Source organism: Myxine glutinosa, chromosome 5, assembly GCF_964187855.1.
Source record: "Myxine glutinosa chromosome 5, kmMyxGlut1.1, whole genome shotgun sequence".
Taxonomy (NCBI): domain Eukaryota; kingdom Metazoa; phylum Chordata; class Myxini; order Myxiniformes; family Myxinidae; genus Myxine; species Myxine glutinosa.
The window spans coordinates 173605148-173623820 of record NC_136265.1 but is presented as its reverse complement, the minus strand read 5'-3'; the positions used below and the strand labels follow the sequence as shown (position 1 = coordinate 173623820).

At 43.7% G+C, this 18673-nt stretch overlaps 2 protein-coding genes across 2 annotated transcripts in view; one reads left to right on the top strand and one right to left on the bottom strand.

The window, feature by feature from the left end:
- Positions 1-18673, bottom strand: part of DTD1 (D-aminoacyl-tRNA deacylase 1) — a 903613-nt gene that overhangs the window by 793330 nt on the left and 91610 nt on the right. The gene's annotated exons all lie outside the window — the stretch shown is intronic.
- The window catches only part of THADA (THADA armadillo repeat containing), a 259593-nt gene that overhangs the window by 223508 nt on the left and 17412 nt on the right, over positions 1-18673 (top strand). Inside the window, exons 29-32 of the mRNA XM_078779098.1 lie at positions 392-660; positions 1407-1598; positions 5069-5479; positions 13575-13771. Of these exons, the coding sequence (XP_078635224.1) occupies positions 392-660; positions 1407-1598; positions 5069-5479; positions 13575-13771 (1069 nt within the window). The remainder of the gene's footprint in view (positions 1-391; positions 661-1406; positions 1599-5068; positions 5480-13574; positions 13772-18673) is intronic.

Genomic DNA, 18673 nt, shown 5'->3' with positions numbered 1-18673 from the left:
CTTTGATCCTCTTAACACAACCTGACCAAAGCATACACCTCTGTTTCCATCCTTATGTTATGCATGCTTTTTAATAATGTTGGTGTATACTCATGTTACGTCAAGGACACCAATATGCTGACATTTGAAGCATTGTGGTAAAGACATGCCACATGTCCGTGAATATGCAGTAGTTGCCAAAACAATAGGACCCATAATGTTATTTTTGATATTAACCGTTCAAATGATAGTTCAAGAAAGCCTTCTGAAGAAATTGACTTCAGCAATACCTTGAGCGTTATGTGGAATTAGACGAATATTTTCTCAAAGTTTGTGATCTTTGATTTTGCTTTCAAAGCTGGGCTGAACCAAGTTTTGTGCGACACTTTCCTTCCTTCCACGTCTGCGGCAGGAAAGTCTTTCTCACGTACTGGAGTTTGAGAGGGACGATCGTTGCCTCCGACTGCATCTCGAGGTTTTCACGGTTTTGCACGATGCTGGCTCAACCTCGAGGGAGGCGTCTCGCGTAAACTCGTCGTGTCTGCCTCCTGTTGAGGCAGCGCATTGTCTCGAGTTGCTGCTGAAGTTTGTCCCGCCATGGAAGGAAGCAAATGCATCTCCTTTGCTCTCTGCATGGGCGCTCTCTGCATCGTCCTGTCTTGTGGCGGGCCTTTGCACCCGGTGGGTTGTTGAGCAACACGACAGCTAAGTTAGTCCTAGTACCAACGTTTCTTGGCAGAGTAGTCTCATTTGGTGTGGAATTTTTTTATTTTGCCACTTTTACTGCTCTCACCTGCTCCAAATTATATGTTAAAGTTGTTCGACTTGTAATCTGTTGTTTTCCAGTATTTTTCTTCTCAGAATAAAGTACGACAGACGAAGGTCGTCAAAGTATGCATTTTGGTCTTCGATTCAAACGCATCGTCTTCTTTTTGTTTGGAAATAATTTTGCAATAACTCCAGGGATACAAAAGACGAGGGTGGGAAATTGTTTGATCTCATCAAAATGATTTACCTCTTTGCGGTTAAGCCTTAAACCCCGCCTTGGCACATTTGCTCCACCAAGTCGAAACAGGTTTTCTTTTATAGAATGTTATGAGGGTTGATTAAGGAGTCTCACGAAGTTTATAGGTTTATGATTTAAAGTCTGTAGATCAAATGGTTCCATCCATTTCTTTATTTAATATCACGTTCCTGTGCGTCAGTTCACATCTGCTATTAATCTCTATAAATAAGTGGCTTGCAAACATTATTTATCTCAAACTTGTATATATGCATCGTCAAACCTTCAAGTTGAGAACTTGAACATTTTTGTAATTATTTAATTCACTGCATTTTAAACATTTTACGAACTTCGTACAACCGCTATCTTTCCTCATCAATATACTTATTGAACCTTCTTTGATTCTGCCCACTATGTTTTCCAGTTCCTCGGAGCACGCAGCTCCACCACCTTGGAGACATGCTGTGGAGTCTTGGAGCAGTGCGGTAGAGTTGAGCGCAGGCGTGTCCTCCTTCCCAGAGTTGATGCTCGGTGCTGCTCGGAGCCTCTGCCTGGCCGGACCAGTCATCTTGCGTTCGACCAGCTTGCAGGACGGCTCTCTCGAAATATCTACCAGGTTAATACTGACGTGTGGTGATTTATAACTTGGAACAGTCTCACAAAAACCTGATTCTGTCTTTGCAACCATCAAGGTGTGATCATTATATAACTTTTGTTGAACATTGTTAATGAACATGATAACTGCCTCAGTCTGTGAGCTCTGTGAAGTGTATAGTCAAGTATGGCATTGTCACTCTTTGCTCAGCTTTTATTTTTCTGCCAACATAAGTATGTCATTACAGAAGTATGTCAAATCCCTTTTGAAATAAAATTCTCCTGTTTGGCTTGACATTGGCCTTTAACCCCAACAAACCCCAAGCTCAGATTGCTTACCGAATACTTGTGTTCCACTTTCAAGGGGTATTTGTCTGCCAACACTGAGCAGCAGAAATTAAAATCAATTACCAGGAGGCCCGGATTGAGCTGAGTATGAACAGTGTTAGTTATTTGAAACATTGCTGCCGTGAACTGTTTTCATAATGCTCTGAATGGTTTGTGCTAAGAAGTCACCGTTCGACTGGAAAATCCAAAGAAAAGTTGTCGTGCCACAAACACACAATTGTATATTCAAATAATCTGAGTGGTTTTGACATGTTAATCAAAGAATGAGTGCAGCTTTGATGAAGCCTTGTTTTGTTTGTCACATATAGTCAAATATGCCAGGGAGTTCATAAAGGACATCGTGGATCAGATTGCTAATACTATGGCGGCTATAGTATTGAACCTGTGCTCATTTTGATCATTCGGCCCCACCTCCGTGTCTCTATGAGTAGCTAGTTCAGTGCACTAAACTTGTATTTGTAAGCAATCGATCCTGAATAGCCCACCATGCTTTACCAGGTGCCGAACTGTGATTGAAACAGTCTTCACTCGGCATTGATGCATTTACACTGTTCATTTGTAAATGACGTTAAACTTGATATCAGTTCGGACCAAACTCCATGAGCTAGTTTACTTTATCAGTATAAATCCTAAAACTTGTGTGTAACTCCCACGAATGTAAACACATGAACTTGCCAGTGGGGCAAAACTTGCCAGAAATGTATTTGTGTGAATGGGGAAAATTCTTCTTAATCTGCATTAATTCTTTCTACGACCAAATTGGAGAGTGTAATGTACTCTGTCTCCCTAAAGGGAAATGTGAGCCTGCCGGAGACTAAACTCCCAAGATGCCGAGCGGAAGGCATAATGCGCATGCGCAGCAAGTCCGTGGGTAGCCGGTCTTGTTACCTCCGCCACCGAAGATATCTCAAAAAGTTACGGACGGATTTGGCCAAAACTTGGTGGATCGGTTGGGTGTGTGGCAAGGACTACTTCATTAGATTTTGGTGAAGATCAGAATCCGGATACAATAATTTTTTTGTTTTTTTATAGGTGATTCTTCACCATTGAGAAGTGGGTCAAAAACGATATATAGTATGAAATCTCAAAAAGTTGTGGATGTATTGTGATAAAACTTGGTGGATGAGTTGGTTGGATGACAAGAACAAGCCATTTAGATTTTGTGTGCCCTCCATGTTGAGGTGTGGTGAAAGAACAACGGGGTGATTTAAGATGCACACAGATGGGAGATGGGAAAAGAGACAGAAGATAAGGGTGACGGGGAATCTAACTAAACATCCAATTCTTGTCGATGCCAATTGGGGTTTACAAACACTTATGCTGATAATCATTAAGAATATGAATGAATGATCGTTTTAAGGCCATTTTCTACGCTGGAGTGGGGGTTATCCTTGCGGGCCATGTGACAATCATGGTTCCCTGTTTGAGGCAATGTTTTTATGGCCGGATGCCCTTCCTGACGCCAACCCTCAGTCGCCTCTTACGATGCGCAGGGATACGGTGTACCTATTCTAAATCGGGGTACACACCGGGATCATTCATCCCAGCAAGCTGGTACTCAATTTGCCGACCTCGGAAGGATGACAGGCTGAGTCAACCCCCCTGGTGTTAAATTAGCGATCGATCGGGATTCGAACCCAGGATCCTAGGATCCCAAGTTGGCACCCTAACCGCTAAGCCAACACCAGGCTTGATAATGATAACACCAGGCTTAATAATCATGAAGAGATCATGATAAATGATTAGCCCCTAAGTCATTTTCGTATCACTAGTTTCCTTTATTCTTTTGCGCTATCAAATAACTTTGTGAGCCCCATTCATTCCCAAAGGGACGGGAGAGACTAATGGACTTGGTTGGCGCTTCATTAATTGTGTTATTCTGCAAACACAGCTACTTTAATATATGTTGTTCATTCCCAGTTTTACTGCAATCTATATACCCTGGTACAACAACAACACAACATGCATTTTAAAAGGCCATTTTCCCTGCTAGCACGGGGGTTAGCCTTGCGGTCCCCATGACAATCTTCTCCATTTTGCCCTATTTTCTGCATCTCTCCTTGTTAACCCCCTTGCCCGCATTTCTTCTTCCACCATCTTTAGCCAAGTCTTTCTTGGTCTTCCCCGTCTTCTACTTCCTTCTACATTCATTTCCATCACTCTTCTCAACCAGTCACTTTCATCCTTCCTCAACACATGACCAAACCATCTCAACCTGTTCCTCTTCACAGCATCAATCACAGGCTCTATTCCCATCATCTTTCGCAATTCATCATTTGTCTTCCTCTCTCTCAACGATACTCCGCACATCCGTCGAACCATTCGCATTTCCACCCTTTCCAACCTTCGTTGCTGCTCTACGTTCATTATCCATGTCTCGCTCCCATAAATCATAACACTTCTCACACATGCAGCATACACCTTTCCCTTCAGCTTCAACGACACTCCCCTCGTCAGCACACCACTCAATTCCCGAAACCTCTTCCATGCGCATCTCACTCGAGCAACCGTTGCCGAGTCTGATCCACCTTCTCCATTCAGCATGTCTCCGAGGTAGCAAAATGTTTTCACACCTTCCAGCTTCACGCCGTCTCGAAGATCCAACTCAACATTTCCTCCATCTGCAGCTCCCTCTGTGCACACCTTACATTTGAATGTAGCTGCCACACTGGTTAATGACCCTCTCAGACCACTACATTTTTGATGAACCCACTCAGCACACATTGTACACTGAATGGAGTTCACTCCAACACCCTTCCTACACACAGCACAGGGCCACTTCCCAGTTCTTTCCACCTCACCACATGCTTTACCACTTGCCATCACCTTCGTCTTTCCGATATTCACCTTCAGACCTTTTGTCTCCATACATTCCTTCCACGTGTTCATCTTTTCCTTCAGTCCATCCATACTTTCCGCAATCACCACCAGATCATCTGCATACAACAACTCCCACGGTAAACCCTCCTTTACGTTCTGAGCCAGCACCTCCATCACAGCTACAAATAGTAGTGGACTTAGTACCGACCCCTGATGCACTCCCACCTTTACCTCAAACTCACCACTGTTCCCGTCCCTGGTAAGACTGAATTATTAAATACTTATTCTTTTTGGTTGTGTTGATGCACGTCTTTGCACTTGCAGGATTGTCAGAGTCGCTGTCAGACTCATGCAGGCCGAAGATGAGGAATCACGGATGAAAGTGGCTCATTTTGTGATGACCTTGATAACGTCTCCTGAACAAAGTCTGATATTTCCTCCTGACACCCATCAAGTGGAGTCGCACCAATCTGTCAAAGAGGCCATTTCTTCTCTTTCTACTCTTCACGCCATTGGCTATATCGCTGATGCTAGCTCTGTGGAAAGGAATGAGGAGAAGATAGGGCTCTTTGGCCGTTGTCCAGCTTTGCCAAGTGAGGGTCTGGAGGCCCTTCTGTGCTGGCTAAGCAAGGCTTCCCCAGTGTGTCCTGCAGCCTTTGAAGCCCTTTGTTCCCTTGTGCCTCTGCACGATGTTTTTGAAGTTTGGCAAACATCCCAAGAACCTGAGGAGAAACGGTCAGTCTTGACAACTTTTTTTCTTTATCCTGAAATTTTGGCTTGCTTTTTATTATCAATTTTAATAATTTTGTATACCTTATTTCAAGCCTTCGTCAAGACCTTTAATAACCATACTTGTAAAATGGGGTGGTTGGGGGAGGAATACATGCCATATTGTTGCCAATGTACATTGGTCTTACTCTCTCATTGCTCTTCCATGAGCCTTGCTCCCGACTCCTGCAAAGGATAAAAATGCATAGCATCTGTGTAATCTAACGAGGGAGGTGAATGGTCACTTACAGCACGATGTGAAATATTGCATAAATAATACTAGATGGTATTCATAGAAGACTTACCCTGCGCAGTCAATTTGTTGCGAGCCAACCCTTCTGTTTTTGAACATTTTGTTTTTTCTTTGATCCAATATGGCTGCCAGACCACGTGAGCGATGACATCACAAATTTATATTCTCTAATATAATTGTTGCATAGATTACACACAATACATTTCAAACTGATCAGACGAAGCGTTGTCCCTGTCGAATTATGACATCATAATTATGGCACCAATGACGTCATCGTTGACAACACCTATTCCCCATATGGAGTTCTTTACAATGAGCCATGTTTCAATTTTTTCCATGCAGCGGTTTTGGAGATATAGAGGTGCAACATTTTTCGGTTTTTCCAAGATGGCGCCTGTACCACATGACGTATGACATCATGATTATCATTAAAATATTCTGCATGAGGAGACGTTCCTATGGTGAAAATTTCGTGCCCATCAGACCAACAGTTGCTGAGGAAAAAAATTCACAATGAGCGGATACGTGTTGTACTTGTCGAATTATGACGTCATAACGAAGGCACAGATGACCATCATTAACATATCTTATTCGCCAAGGGGAGTACTTGACAATGAGCTATGTTTCAATTTTTTCCATGGAGCGGTTTTGGAGATAGAGAGGTGCAAGGTTTTTCAATTTTTTTTTCAAGATGGCGTCTGTACCACGTGAACTATGACGTTATATTTATCATTAAATAATTATACAGGGGGAGCCGCTCATATTCTGAAAATTTCGTGTCCATCGGACTAAGTTGCAGAGGAAATTTTGTTTTATTCATACTTATCAGATCAAGCGTTGAACTTGTCAAATTATGACGTCATAAGGCACCGATGACATCACCATCAACATATTTATTCTCCATGGTGAGTACTTGACAATGAGCCATGTTTCAATTTTTACCATTGAGCGGTTTGGGAGATAGAGGTGTAACTTTTTTCCAAGATGGCGTCCGTACCACGTGACGTATGACGTCATAATTATGAATAAAAAAAATTATACAGGTGGAGGCCCTTCGATGGTAAAATTTTGTGTCAATCGGACCAACGGTTGCTGAGAAAATTGATTTTAAAAATGCAGACACGTACGGCACATGGCACACGTACGGCACATGTATGGCACACGGCACACATATGACACATGGCACACGTACAGCACACGGCACACGTACGACACGTACAGCATGCGTACGGCACACGGCACACGTACTCAACTGAATGCTTAATCCCGCCTTTCGCTTCACGAGCACGGGGTAATAAATAAACAACGGGGGTGATATTATGATCGGTTCCGTCTATCCAACTGTCTGTCAGTGACGCTATCTTCTCCGAAACAGTTGTGCCGTGTGTCCGTGAATATGCAGTAGTTGCAAACCTGGTAGTTATGATCGCCTGGTAAACATTGAGCAAACCTGGTAGTTATGATCGCCACATGGCAAGAAGGTACGAGAGTCGTATCGTTTTGGCCCCGCCCCCTCGGGCGGGATCAAAAGGAGAAATACTGTCGAGAACCACCTCAATGTGGGGATCATGGTGCCGAGAACCACCTCAATGTGGGGATCATGGTGCCGAGAACCACCTCAATGTGGGGATCATGGTGCCGAGAACCACCTCAATGTGGGGATCATGGTGCCGAGAACCAGTCAATGTGGGGTTCATGGTGCTGAGAACCAGGTCAATGTGGGGATTGTGGGGTTCATGGTGCCGAGAACCACGTCGATGTGGGGTTCATGGTGCTGAGAACCTCGTCAATGTGGGGTTCATGGTGCCGAGAACCTCGTCCATGTGAGGTTCATGGTGCCGAGAACCTCGTCAATGTGGGGTTCATGGTGCCGAGAACCTCGTCCATGTGAGGTTCATGGTGCCGAGAACCTCGTCGATGTGGGGTTCATGGTGCTGAGAACCTCGTCGATGTGGGGTTCATGGTGCTGAGAACCTCGTCAATGTGGGGTTCATGGTGCCGAGAACCAGTCAATGTGGGGTTCATGGTGCCAAGAACCAGTCACTGTGGGGTTCATGGTGCCGAGAACCAGTCACTGTGGGGTTCATGGTGACGAGATTCTGAGCACCTCCATGAGGTTTCATTTTTCTGTTTTTATTTTGTTGAATGTTTGGGGGAGGGGGGGGGGGCAAGAGGAGGGGAGGAGAGGGAAGGCCCATGGGAAGGATGAGGGAAATCCTGTCTATACTCCCAGGTCTCTACTGCCACACGAGCCTGAGAGGGGGCGGACCGTTCACAACCTCACATGGAAACAAACAGGACAACAAGAGACAACGAGGTCGTGACCGTCCACTGCCCGAATCAAGTGATTAAAATGCGCACTTTATATACCGGAAAGGCGGACGTCGTCGAGGACATGCCCTTCTGATCCATCCCACCGTTTGTGCTTTCTTTCCCTCTCTGTACCGTCTCCATCCCTCCGTTCAGCGTCACATCGAGCTCACACGAGTTTCTCTCATTGCGGATTTCTTTGAGTAATTCTCCAAAAGGAAATATTCGAATAACTTTCCTTTAATAATCTTCAAACAGCCTCAAAAGTTGTTAAAATCACAACTCAAATCAGCCATTTAACACTTCGAAGGTATTCTGACCTCGTTCCTTCCTCTCGATCAAACCACCTCTGTTTACATATAATATTTGCTTCTTTTAAAGGACGACACAACTCACCGTTAAGCAATTAATTTAATTGGACGTTTATAACTTTCACTATTTCATCGATTTCGACTCATTACTAACACAACTGAGCGAGGGGCGTGGCTTAACGATTTCAACGCAGTCAGCGAGGGGCGTGGCTTTGCCGTTTCCAGGCAGCCTACGCGTCCTTAACAACAACCAAGCTTTGGAACATCATGTATTTGCCATTAGGAATGAGCTTGGTATCGCTTGTCAAGCCAGCCGTTCCTTATAAACCGTTTCTTTGGAGTGCTTGCTTGAGTGTTTAAAATCAGGGGAGCCACTTGGCGAGCGCTTTACAAGGTCATTGAGTTATGGAACACTTCTGCAGACCTGTGGGAGGGTTGCAGCTCGCAGAGCGTTTCCAAATCCTTAATCTATAAACTACTTTCGATTAGGATGGAAACTGCAGAAACTAGAACGGCACTCAGTAGAGAGCGTACCTCCACCTGGTTGGCCATATCACTCGATGGTGAAGAATCACTTAAAATATTCCACTAGCCGGATCCGGATCCAGATCTTCACCAAAATTGAATCGATTCTTCCTCGTCACACACACGACCTGTCCAACAAGTTTTGTCAACATCCATCAACAACTTTTTGAGATATCCTGCTATGTATCGTTTTTGGCCCCATCTCCCAATGGTGAAGAATCAGTTACAATATTAAATAATCCTCATATCGGAATCCATATTCAGATCTTCACCAAAATCGAATCGAATCGTCATTGTCAGACACCCAATCAGTCCACCAAGTTTTGTCCAAATCCATCCACAACTTTTTGAGATATCCCGCTATGTATCGTTTTTGTCCCCATCTCCCAATGGTGAAGAATCACTTTAAAATTCTAGTAGCCGGATCCGGATCCGGATCTTCACCAAAATCGAATCATTTCGTCCTTGTCACATACGCTACATCTCTGCCAAATTTCGTCCGAATCCATCCATAACTTTTTTTTGAGATATTTTGTTCACAAACGAACTGTGCCAGAGATGTGTGCCAAAGAAACAGATAGGGGTGAAAACATAACCTCCGTCCACCTTTGGTGGTGGAGGTAAACATGTTCTCATCTCTCAAACGAATGCACACTGAAAGGAAATGGCATGATTCACATCTGTAAACTGCCATTTACGAGGGTAGGTGGTGACACCTATCATGGCCACAGTTGTGTTCTCCAGTTTCAAAAAACATGAATGCGTGGAATTACCTGCTGCATGGCACCCCCTCCCTCCCCTATTAATATCCCATCTTTTTATTGAGGTTAATGTCGTGAGCAAAAGGACACTCGGCCATGACTGAAAGCATTAATCTTTATTGCAGTTTATATCTGTAGAGAAATTTTTGTATTCCCGGTTCCCGGTGTGTACCCCAGTTTAGAATAGGTACACCGTATCCCTGCGTGTCGTAAGAGGCGACTAAAAGGGTTGGCGTCAGGAAGGGCATACAACAACAACAACAACAACATGCATTTTAAGGCCATTTTCCCTGCTAGAGCGGGGGTTAGCCTTGCGGTCCCCATGACAATCTTCTCCATTTTGCCCTATTTACTGCATCTCTCCTTGTTAACCCCCTTGCCCGCATTTCTTCTTCCACCATCTTTAGCCAAGTCTTTCTCGGTCTTCCCCATCCTCTACTTCCTTCCACATTCATTTCCATCACTCTTCTCAACCAGTCACTTTCATCCTTCCTCAACACATGACCAAACCATCTCAACCTGTTCCTCTTCACAGCATCAATCACAGGCTCTATTCCCATCATCTCTCGCAATTCATCATTTGTCTTCCTCTCTCTCAACGATACTCCGCACATCCACCGAACCATTCGCATTTCCACCCTTTCCAGCCTTCGTTGCTGCTCTACGTTCATTACCCATGTCTCGCTCCCATAAATCATAACACTTCTCACACATGCAGCTTGCACCTTCCCTTCAGCTTCAATGACATTCCCCTCCTCATCAGCACGCCACTCAGTTCCCGAAACTTCTTCCATGCACATCTCACTCGAGCAACCGTTGCCGGGTCTGATCCACCTTCTCCATTGAACATGTCTCCGAGGTAGCAAAATGTTTTCACACCTTCCAGCTTCATGCGTCTCCAAGATCCAACTCAACATTTCCTCCATCTGCAGCTCCCTCTGTACACTCCTTATATTTGAATGTAGCTGCCACACTGCTTAATGACCCTCTCAGACCACTACATTTTTGATGAACCCACTCAGCGCACATTGTACATTGAATGGAGTTCACTCCGACACCCTTCCTGCACACAGCACATGGCCACTTCCCAGTTCTTTCCACCTCACCACATGTTTTACCACTTGCCATCACCTTCGTCTTTCCGATATTCACCTTCAGACCTTTTGTCTCCATACATTCCTTCCACTTGTTCATCTTTTCCTTCAGTCCATCCATACTTTCCGCAATCAACACCAGATCATCTGCATACAACAACTCCCACGGGAAACCCTTCTTTACGTTCTGAGCCAGCACCTCCATCACAGCTACAAAGAGTAGTGGACTTAGTACCAATCCCTGATGCACTCCCACCTTCACCTCAAACTCACCACTGTTCCTGTCCTTAGTCCTTACAGCTGTGCACACTCTTTTGTACATTGCCATCACTACTCTGATCAACCATTCCTCCACTCCTAACTTCCTCAATGCCCATGTCAATACTTCGCGTGGAACCCCATCGAATGCTTTCTCCAGATCAACAAACCCAAGAAACAACTTCCTCCTCTTCTCCATGTCCTTCTCCTGCAACTGCCTCACAATAAAGAGCGTGTCTGTTGTTCCTCTTCCTGGCATAAATCCAAACTGCATTTCGTCGATCTTCACCTTCTTCCTTATCCTCCTCTCCAACACCCTTTCCAATACCTTCATTCCATGCTCCAATAACTTTATCGCTCAGTACGAGCTACACTCCAGAGGGTCACCTTTCCCCTTGTATAGAGGGACGAGGGTACTCAGTTCCCAATCCACTGGAATGCGGAAATCCACTCGCGGAAATGTCATTCGATGGAAAATTATGGGCCCATGGGGGCTGAAAGGCCTGATATAGCATGATTGTATTCACACAGTAAAAACTATAGGATGAACCTGTTTTGAATTGATGGAAAACATTCCATTAGGGTTGGGCAACTCTTCAAACAGCTGTCATTTAAATAAGGTGACCCTCTCTTTTTATTATTTTCAGGTCACCTAAATAAAAACGTTTAAAGTTTTTTTCCATAGAAGTTTCAACCATGTTGAACAATTTCTCTGTTCCCAGTGGATGCTCATTTTAAAGATGTTTTTTTTTGCAACAGTCATATATCTCTACACAAAGGCAGTTTCATAGGATCGATCCAAATGTAAGAATTCCATAATACAAATCCTCAAACGTGTTGTTTATAAGTTTAGAGCCACTGAAAATGTGAAAAAGTCAAATCGAAGCACAAGTTGGTTGTGAATCTTCAGAGAGAACACCTGATAAGACAGAGGCTGCAAGAGAATCTTTGCAAGCTTCTCCGTAAAAAGTTGACACGTCAACTCGCATGGCTGGTGGGAACTTCTCGCACGACTGTTGGCAGAATCATACCTGACGATCTGAAAATGTATCCGTACAAGGTACAGTTACCAAAAGAAACAGAAACACTCATTAAGAAACGAAAGAAACAGGACCAGACCGAAAGAAATAGAGAGATCAGGTTCTAATTTTGCACTGCCATTGCCCAGTAGATCAAATAAGACCAGGATTTTCCAGACAGTATCTTTAGTGATGAAGGCCACTTCCATCTCAGTGGACACGTGAACAAACAGAACATGTGATTTTGGGCAGATCACCAACCGCATGAACATATGGAACAACCAGGTTCTGTTGTGGAAGTAAAGGTTTGGTGTTTTATCGACGTAGCGGTATAATAGTACCGTTCTTCTTTGAGGACGAGGCCAGAGGAACAATGACATTCAACACAGATAGATACATGGACATGCTGCAGAGAAGCTTCCTTCTTCATTGAGAAGGAAGCAAGATGTCACTGAATTCGGTCATCTACTAGCAAGATGGTGCACTACTGCACACTTCTAATGGTGCTTTGGATTTTTTTTAAGACAACTTTTCCCGGATTATCGACTCATTTCTCGACGGATGGACAACCCAGGGTCTACCTACTCCCTGGATCTGTCTCCTCTCAACCACTACCTATATAGTATAGTATAGGGGTCCCTCAAAGCTAAAGTCTACGAAAACAACCCACACACTGCAGGAATTTGAAAATATCAGACAGTGAATCAGACACATACCAGTTCCAGTTATAAGCCGAGTCATCGACAACTTAAGTGTGCGTGTGCCAGCTGTTGTCCAGAGGTGAGGTGCTTGGATTGAGAACTTCATCAACTACTGATGATATCGCTCCTTATTGCTTGTTGAAGGGTTTTTTCGCTATAATAAACAAAAACGGAACCAATCCTGTGTATTATTCGACACAAAACAAGCAAACAAAATCGACGAATAAAAAATATATTGTAGATAAATAATAGGTTGCACATCGTTTTGGACCACCCCGATATATTTAGAAGCTTGGTGTTGGCTTAACGATTCAGGTGGCTGGCTTGAGATCTTAGGGTCCTGGGTTTGAGCCCCTGTCATGCCGTTGAGTTAACACCAGTTGGGTTGACTCAGTCTGTCATCCTTCTGAGGTCTGCAAAATGAGTACTAGTTGACTGGTAATGGGGGGCATTGGATAAGTGGCACAGCTGCGCCCCCAGAAAATGATGCAGCCCATCAGCCACATGATGCATATGAACCACCACCACCATATGGTGAGAGCATGGCACGGGCCACATTGGATATAATTTTTGTATCATTCCACAGGCCGCACGAAGACACATCACAGGACGCATGCATCCCACAGGCCACAGGTTGCCCATGCCTAAAATATGTGAATTTGGTTTTGAAATACCAGTGCAGGCTTGAAATGTGTCCATGAATTATCAGGAAAACAAATCCTTCAAAAACTATTTATTTTCTCTGTACATTAAGGAATTGTACACAAGAGACATCAACCACAACAATTATATGTGACTTTGACACCTTCAACTGTTTCCACCCCTGACAGGCTTGTTAACCTGTTTGAGCAAGAACAAGGGAATGCGTTTGAAGAACCTACAGTAATGGCCTACCTCGCTGCTCCTTGGCTCGGACGTGCCATCGAAACCCTCACGAGCCATCACAGTACGATTCTACCGTGGCTCACTTGTGTCGGCCCTTCGGCCTGTGCTGCTGTTCAACGGCTGAAATCCATGGATCTAAGCGGTATGCAACGTGTATACACTTACACCGATGTCGCAGTTTTTAATTCACAGTATTCATTACCCGGACTTGCTTTAATGTCCCTTTTCTTATTCTGCAACGAGCAACAAACGAGCCGAGTTTCTCTGTCCACAACGCTTTATTCTAAAGAGTGTCTGCTGTCGTACGATAATACAAATGGTACTTTTAGAAAGGTAATAATGCATTTACTTGGTTGGGAAGCTAATAATGCATTTACTTTGAACAAATAATTGTCTCTTTAATCACAAACATGCCTCTTTTAAATATTCGTGTTTCCAAATTCCAAAATCCACCCTTCCGGTCTGCATCGTTCGTTGTCCCCTGGTTCATTCCAATTTATCTGCTCCATCAGGATAGGGTGAGTAATTCTGATAGAATGGTTCAGCCAAATCCCTTCACAACAAGGTTTGTACATTGCTTTCGAAGAGCTGCTCTCACGTCATTTTGATACAGCACCAGCGGCAATAGCATGATTCTCATGGCACTCCATCACGAGGATGAATGAGCACCTCATACGACTGTGGATGATATGTCAAGGTGAACGGGATATCGAAATGATGCGAAATAAAATGGGGATGCGTTTTAAAAAAAACGGCCTGCATAGACATACTGATTGTGTTCAAAGGCTCTAAGTAAATAATATGTTGATACATATTGGGGATATGACACAGACATGATGGACCAAATGGACCTTTTGCTATCTTGGATGTCCCTGTGCTTACAGGCCCTTCGGCCTGATATGATGAGGCTATCTTGGATGTCCCTGTGCTTACAAGCCGTTTGGCCTGATATGAGGCTATCTTGGATGTCCCTGTGCTTACAGGCCCTTCGGCCTGATATGATGAGGCTATCTTGGATGTCCCTGTGCTTACAGGCCCTTCGGCCTGATATGATGAGGCTATCTTGGATGTCCCTGTGCTTGCAGCTTGTTGTCACAAAAAGTGCTTCCAAAGCACCCAAACACATTTTGGTTTCGACTTCAACCGCTGGTAATGAATGTCTTCTCATCGGCTTGTTTTTTGGATTTCCTGACCTTGGACATGGAGTAGTATTCAAAAGCAATATATACAGGGGGCTGCAAAAGTAGGTATACAGTAATGATTGGACGTCGGGGAGCCGTTGACTGGCCACCACGTTCGCCGGATCTCACCCCTATGGACTTCTTTTTCTGGGGATGTGTAAAAGACAGGGTTTTCGCATGCAAGCCACGTTCTGTTGATGCCATGATTCAATTCATACGGGAGGCTTGCCAGGAAATTGATGCTGATAAAGACCTTTGTGCCAGAGTGTGCATGGGTGTCCACACTCGACTAGTGGAGTGTGTGAATGCCGGGGGCAAACAGTTTGAACATTTGAGGGATTAATATGTTTATTATTGATATGCTTGTGTAATCAATAAAATACGTTTTGTGCGCACGTTTTGTTTTTCACGACTGTATACTTACTTTTGCAGCCCCCTGTATATATTTATATATATATATATATATATATATATATATATATATATATACATATATATATATATTGTTATGGTTTTTAGAACCTTCACTAGTAAATTTTAGTAAATGTTTCACTTATAAATCATCCCCTGTAAATATCCCCATTATTTGGCTTTGTTAAAGATCGCACCCTAGTTAGTCCATGTACAACACGTCGAGCACCATAGGACCTCTCTGTAGTTATTTCATTATTATGTGTTTCAGTTAAGGATCTGTTCCCAATAGTTGAATCTGCATTGCATTAATCAAATAAGATAGGCCCCTTCAATTTCCACAATCATCTCTCCCGCTCTTCAAAGTGCAGAGAGAGCGGTAGGGCAGCGTTCGCTGCCCCTTGCCTTGATTCGGTTGTTGGCCCCAAGCCGCCATTGAACATGCGGTCTCAAGCCGAGGAAAAAGGGGGCGGCACGCAAGAGCAAGGTGTGGCACGTCAACTCACCATCGGAGGTGGAGCCAGCGGGCCCTTACCAGCCAACCAGGGCTGATGAAATGCCATCACGGGTGTGGCTCTATGAAGCGCGCATTGATCTTGAAGCGCGTAACATAAGCGCCAGCGCGAGCCTTCTTACAGAGTCGACTTGGGTTGGAGATGGCGCTTGGTGGGGTCTGGCTGAGAGACGAAGCTGCGCGGAGCTCTTTGACGAACTGCTTCGGAAAGCCCCTACCACGTGAAAATATACGTGCAGCTGCCGCTGGGTTTGGCCTAAAGCCCGGAGCGTGGACCGGAGCTTGGACTGGAGCCAACCTCGACGCTGTGCATTTGCCCGGACCTTCCTGCCCTGCCATCGGCTTGGACCTTCTCCTCCTTCCAGCCATTCCTCCTGCCATTCCCTGTTCGTGTGAGTCTGTTTGTTTTGTCTGGGGTATAATATAAGAATGTTTTAAGGCTGCCCTTTGTACCTGCTTCTTCTTCTTCTTCTGTATATTATTTGCCTTTCGTTTCCTCTTCATTTTGTGTAAATAATTAATAAATACCTGTTATTCCTTACTTTGGTTTTTTCTTACCCCAATCGCTTTTGTCCCGTCTCCAATTGAGTACCTGTGGCGCGATTTGCCCAACCGCTATAGTCGGGTTTAGTCTATTTGCTAACGGCTCGGATCGTGGATTGCTAAACCGCTCGGCAACTACCATCACATCCGCAGTTCGAGCAGGGACTCATTTCCCTGCTTTGCGGAGAGATTGGTGAAGGTATTTGGGAAATCCTTGACCAATCACCCTGGCCAATCTCATCCCGCAAAGGAGCGAGATAGTTCCAGGACTCGGACGGCCAGCTTAAAAGACGAGGGGATTAAACCCCCCTCGGTAAGGGGAGTGCCGAAACCGAGATCCGTACCAATATATATATATATATATATATATATATATATATATATATATATATATATATATATATATATATATATATATATATATATATATATATATATATATATATATATATATAAGTTTGCACACGAGTGCTACATAGGAGCGGGTATAAATTTCCACCTATTGATTACTCTTGTCGCGCTGGTATCGACTCGAGTCTGGACTAAAGCCGAGATGCACTTTTTATTTATTTTTTCTTCTTATTCCTATTTTTTCACTACCTTGCATTAATAATAAGGACTTTGAGTCAAAACCACGTTGTTCATGAGCAGTTGTTAATTAAAGCTTTTATAAATGTGACTTTTAATTTACATTTTGCTTGAGTTTTGCATTCCTTGCTCTAACAGATCCCCTTAATAGTTTTGGCTGCCATGGTTGCAGGAATTGCCATCACAAACATCTTATTCATTCTGGTGTGTGTGTGTGTGTGTGTGTGTGTGTGTGTGTGTGTGTGTGTGTGTGTGTGTGTGTGTGTGTGTGTGTGCACTTGTACTTGCAGGGTACCCATCACTGATGGGTTCATAGACGTCTCGTCTGAAATGAGCAATTTTTTTTTTTTTTGTGTGTATTGGTAGAAATGTGAATTCGGTGTAAATATTCATCAAGCAGATATCACAATGGTTGTAGCTAGTAACCTCAGCAACCTCGTTCCATTCCACCAGCGAAGTTGTCAAATCCATGCTTGTTATACCTCCAAAGTACTGCTTGGTAGTGAGTGTGATGTGATGAAAACTCGGCTGGGAAATGGATTTAGGCATGTTTTGAGCCTACCACCTGAGGAAGATCACAAAAGTTCTTTCCATGCCAACTGACTACCTCCAGGCACCTCTCCACATCGCTTCTTCAGTCCCCAACCTGCCCCTCTCTCAATACTCCCCATAGCTTTGCTTTTGGCATTTTCCATTCGATATTTCTCACAGTATTTCATTTTGGTTTCCCATTTGATATAATCCATAGATAAGTTTCACTTTTCAACATCAGTTTCATTTTGAGATATCAGTTTTGATTCGTCATTGCGTTGCGTCATTGTGATGCGACAAGAATAGTGCACAAAAAACGTTGTTAAAAACATTTTTCTTTTTCTTTAAATATGGCGGCAGTCTCCATGTTGTTTCATAACTTCATAACAATCTTCATAATCTTCATAACATAACTTCTGCAATCTTCATAACAAACTCAAAAACGTTTTCAATTTTTTTTTTTCGATTTTAAAGGGGCTTAAGGGGCTTAAGGGTCTTAAAAGGTCAAAAAGGGTCTAAAGGTCTGACGGGTTGAAGAGATTAGCATAGATCTAAGTGGCATAAAGGGTCTAAACTCGAAGGGGCCTAAAGTGTTTTAGTGGTCTTAAAGGTCATAAAGGGGTCAAAAGAGTCAAAGGGATCTACATGGGATTAAGAGTCTTAAAAGGGCCGAAGGGGTTTAAAGGTCTAAAGGGGTCTATGGGGAAAAGAGCAAAAGGGTCTTAAATTGTCCAAATGGTTTAAAAAAGTCGATAGATCTGAAAAGTGTTGAAAAAGTCAAAAAAGGTGTATAGTCTCATAAGGGTCTAAACTCTAAATGGATGTGAAGGGGTCTAAGGGGTTTTAACAAGGTCTAAATGGGTATGAAGTGTTCTAAGGGGTGTACAGGGTCTAAATCTAAACGATCTCAATGGTCTGAAGGGTCTAAAGAGTGTAAAGGAGTGAAGCTGTAGAAAAGAAATTACCTCGGGTTCTAAAGAAATTTATGCGGGAGTGCATCACGGCAATAACGGGCCAAAGGACCTCCTCATGACTGTTTAAAACCCCTATGCAGGTGCATCATGGTTAGAAATCTTATCGTAGAAAGTGTCATTGCGATTAACCTTGGGAGCTCAAAGCAGTAAATGAGCAAAACAACTCACCTAATTGTGAGGTGCTTGTTGCAGGTTTGCAAGTTGGCATGTAGCGACCTGGAGATGGCGGCACGTTGGTTGTGTGGCAGACATTGTGTATATGGATATGTCCTAGTTTATTATGGTACAACTGCCCCACGTGT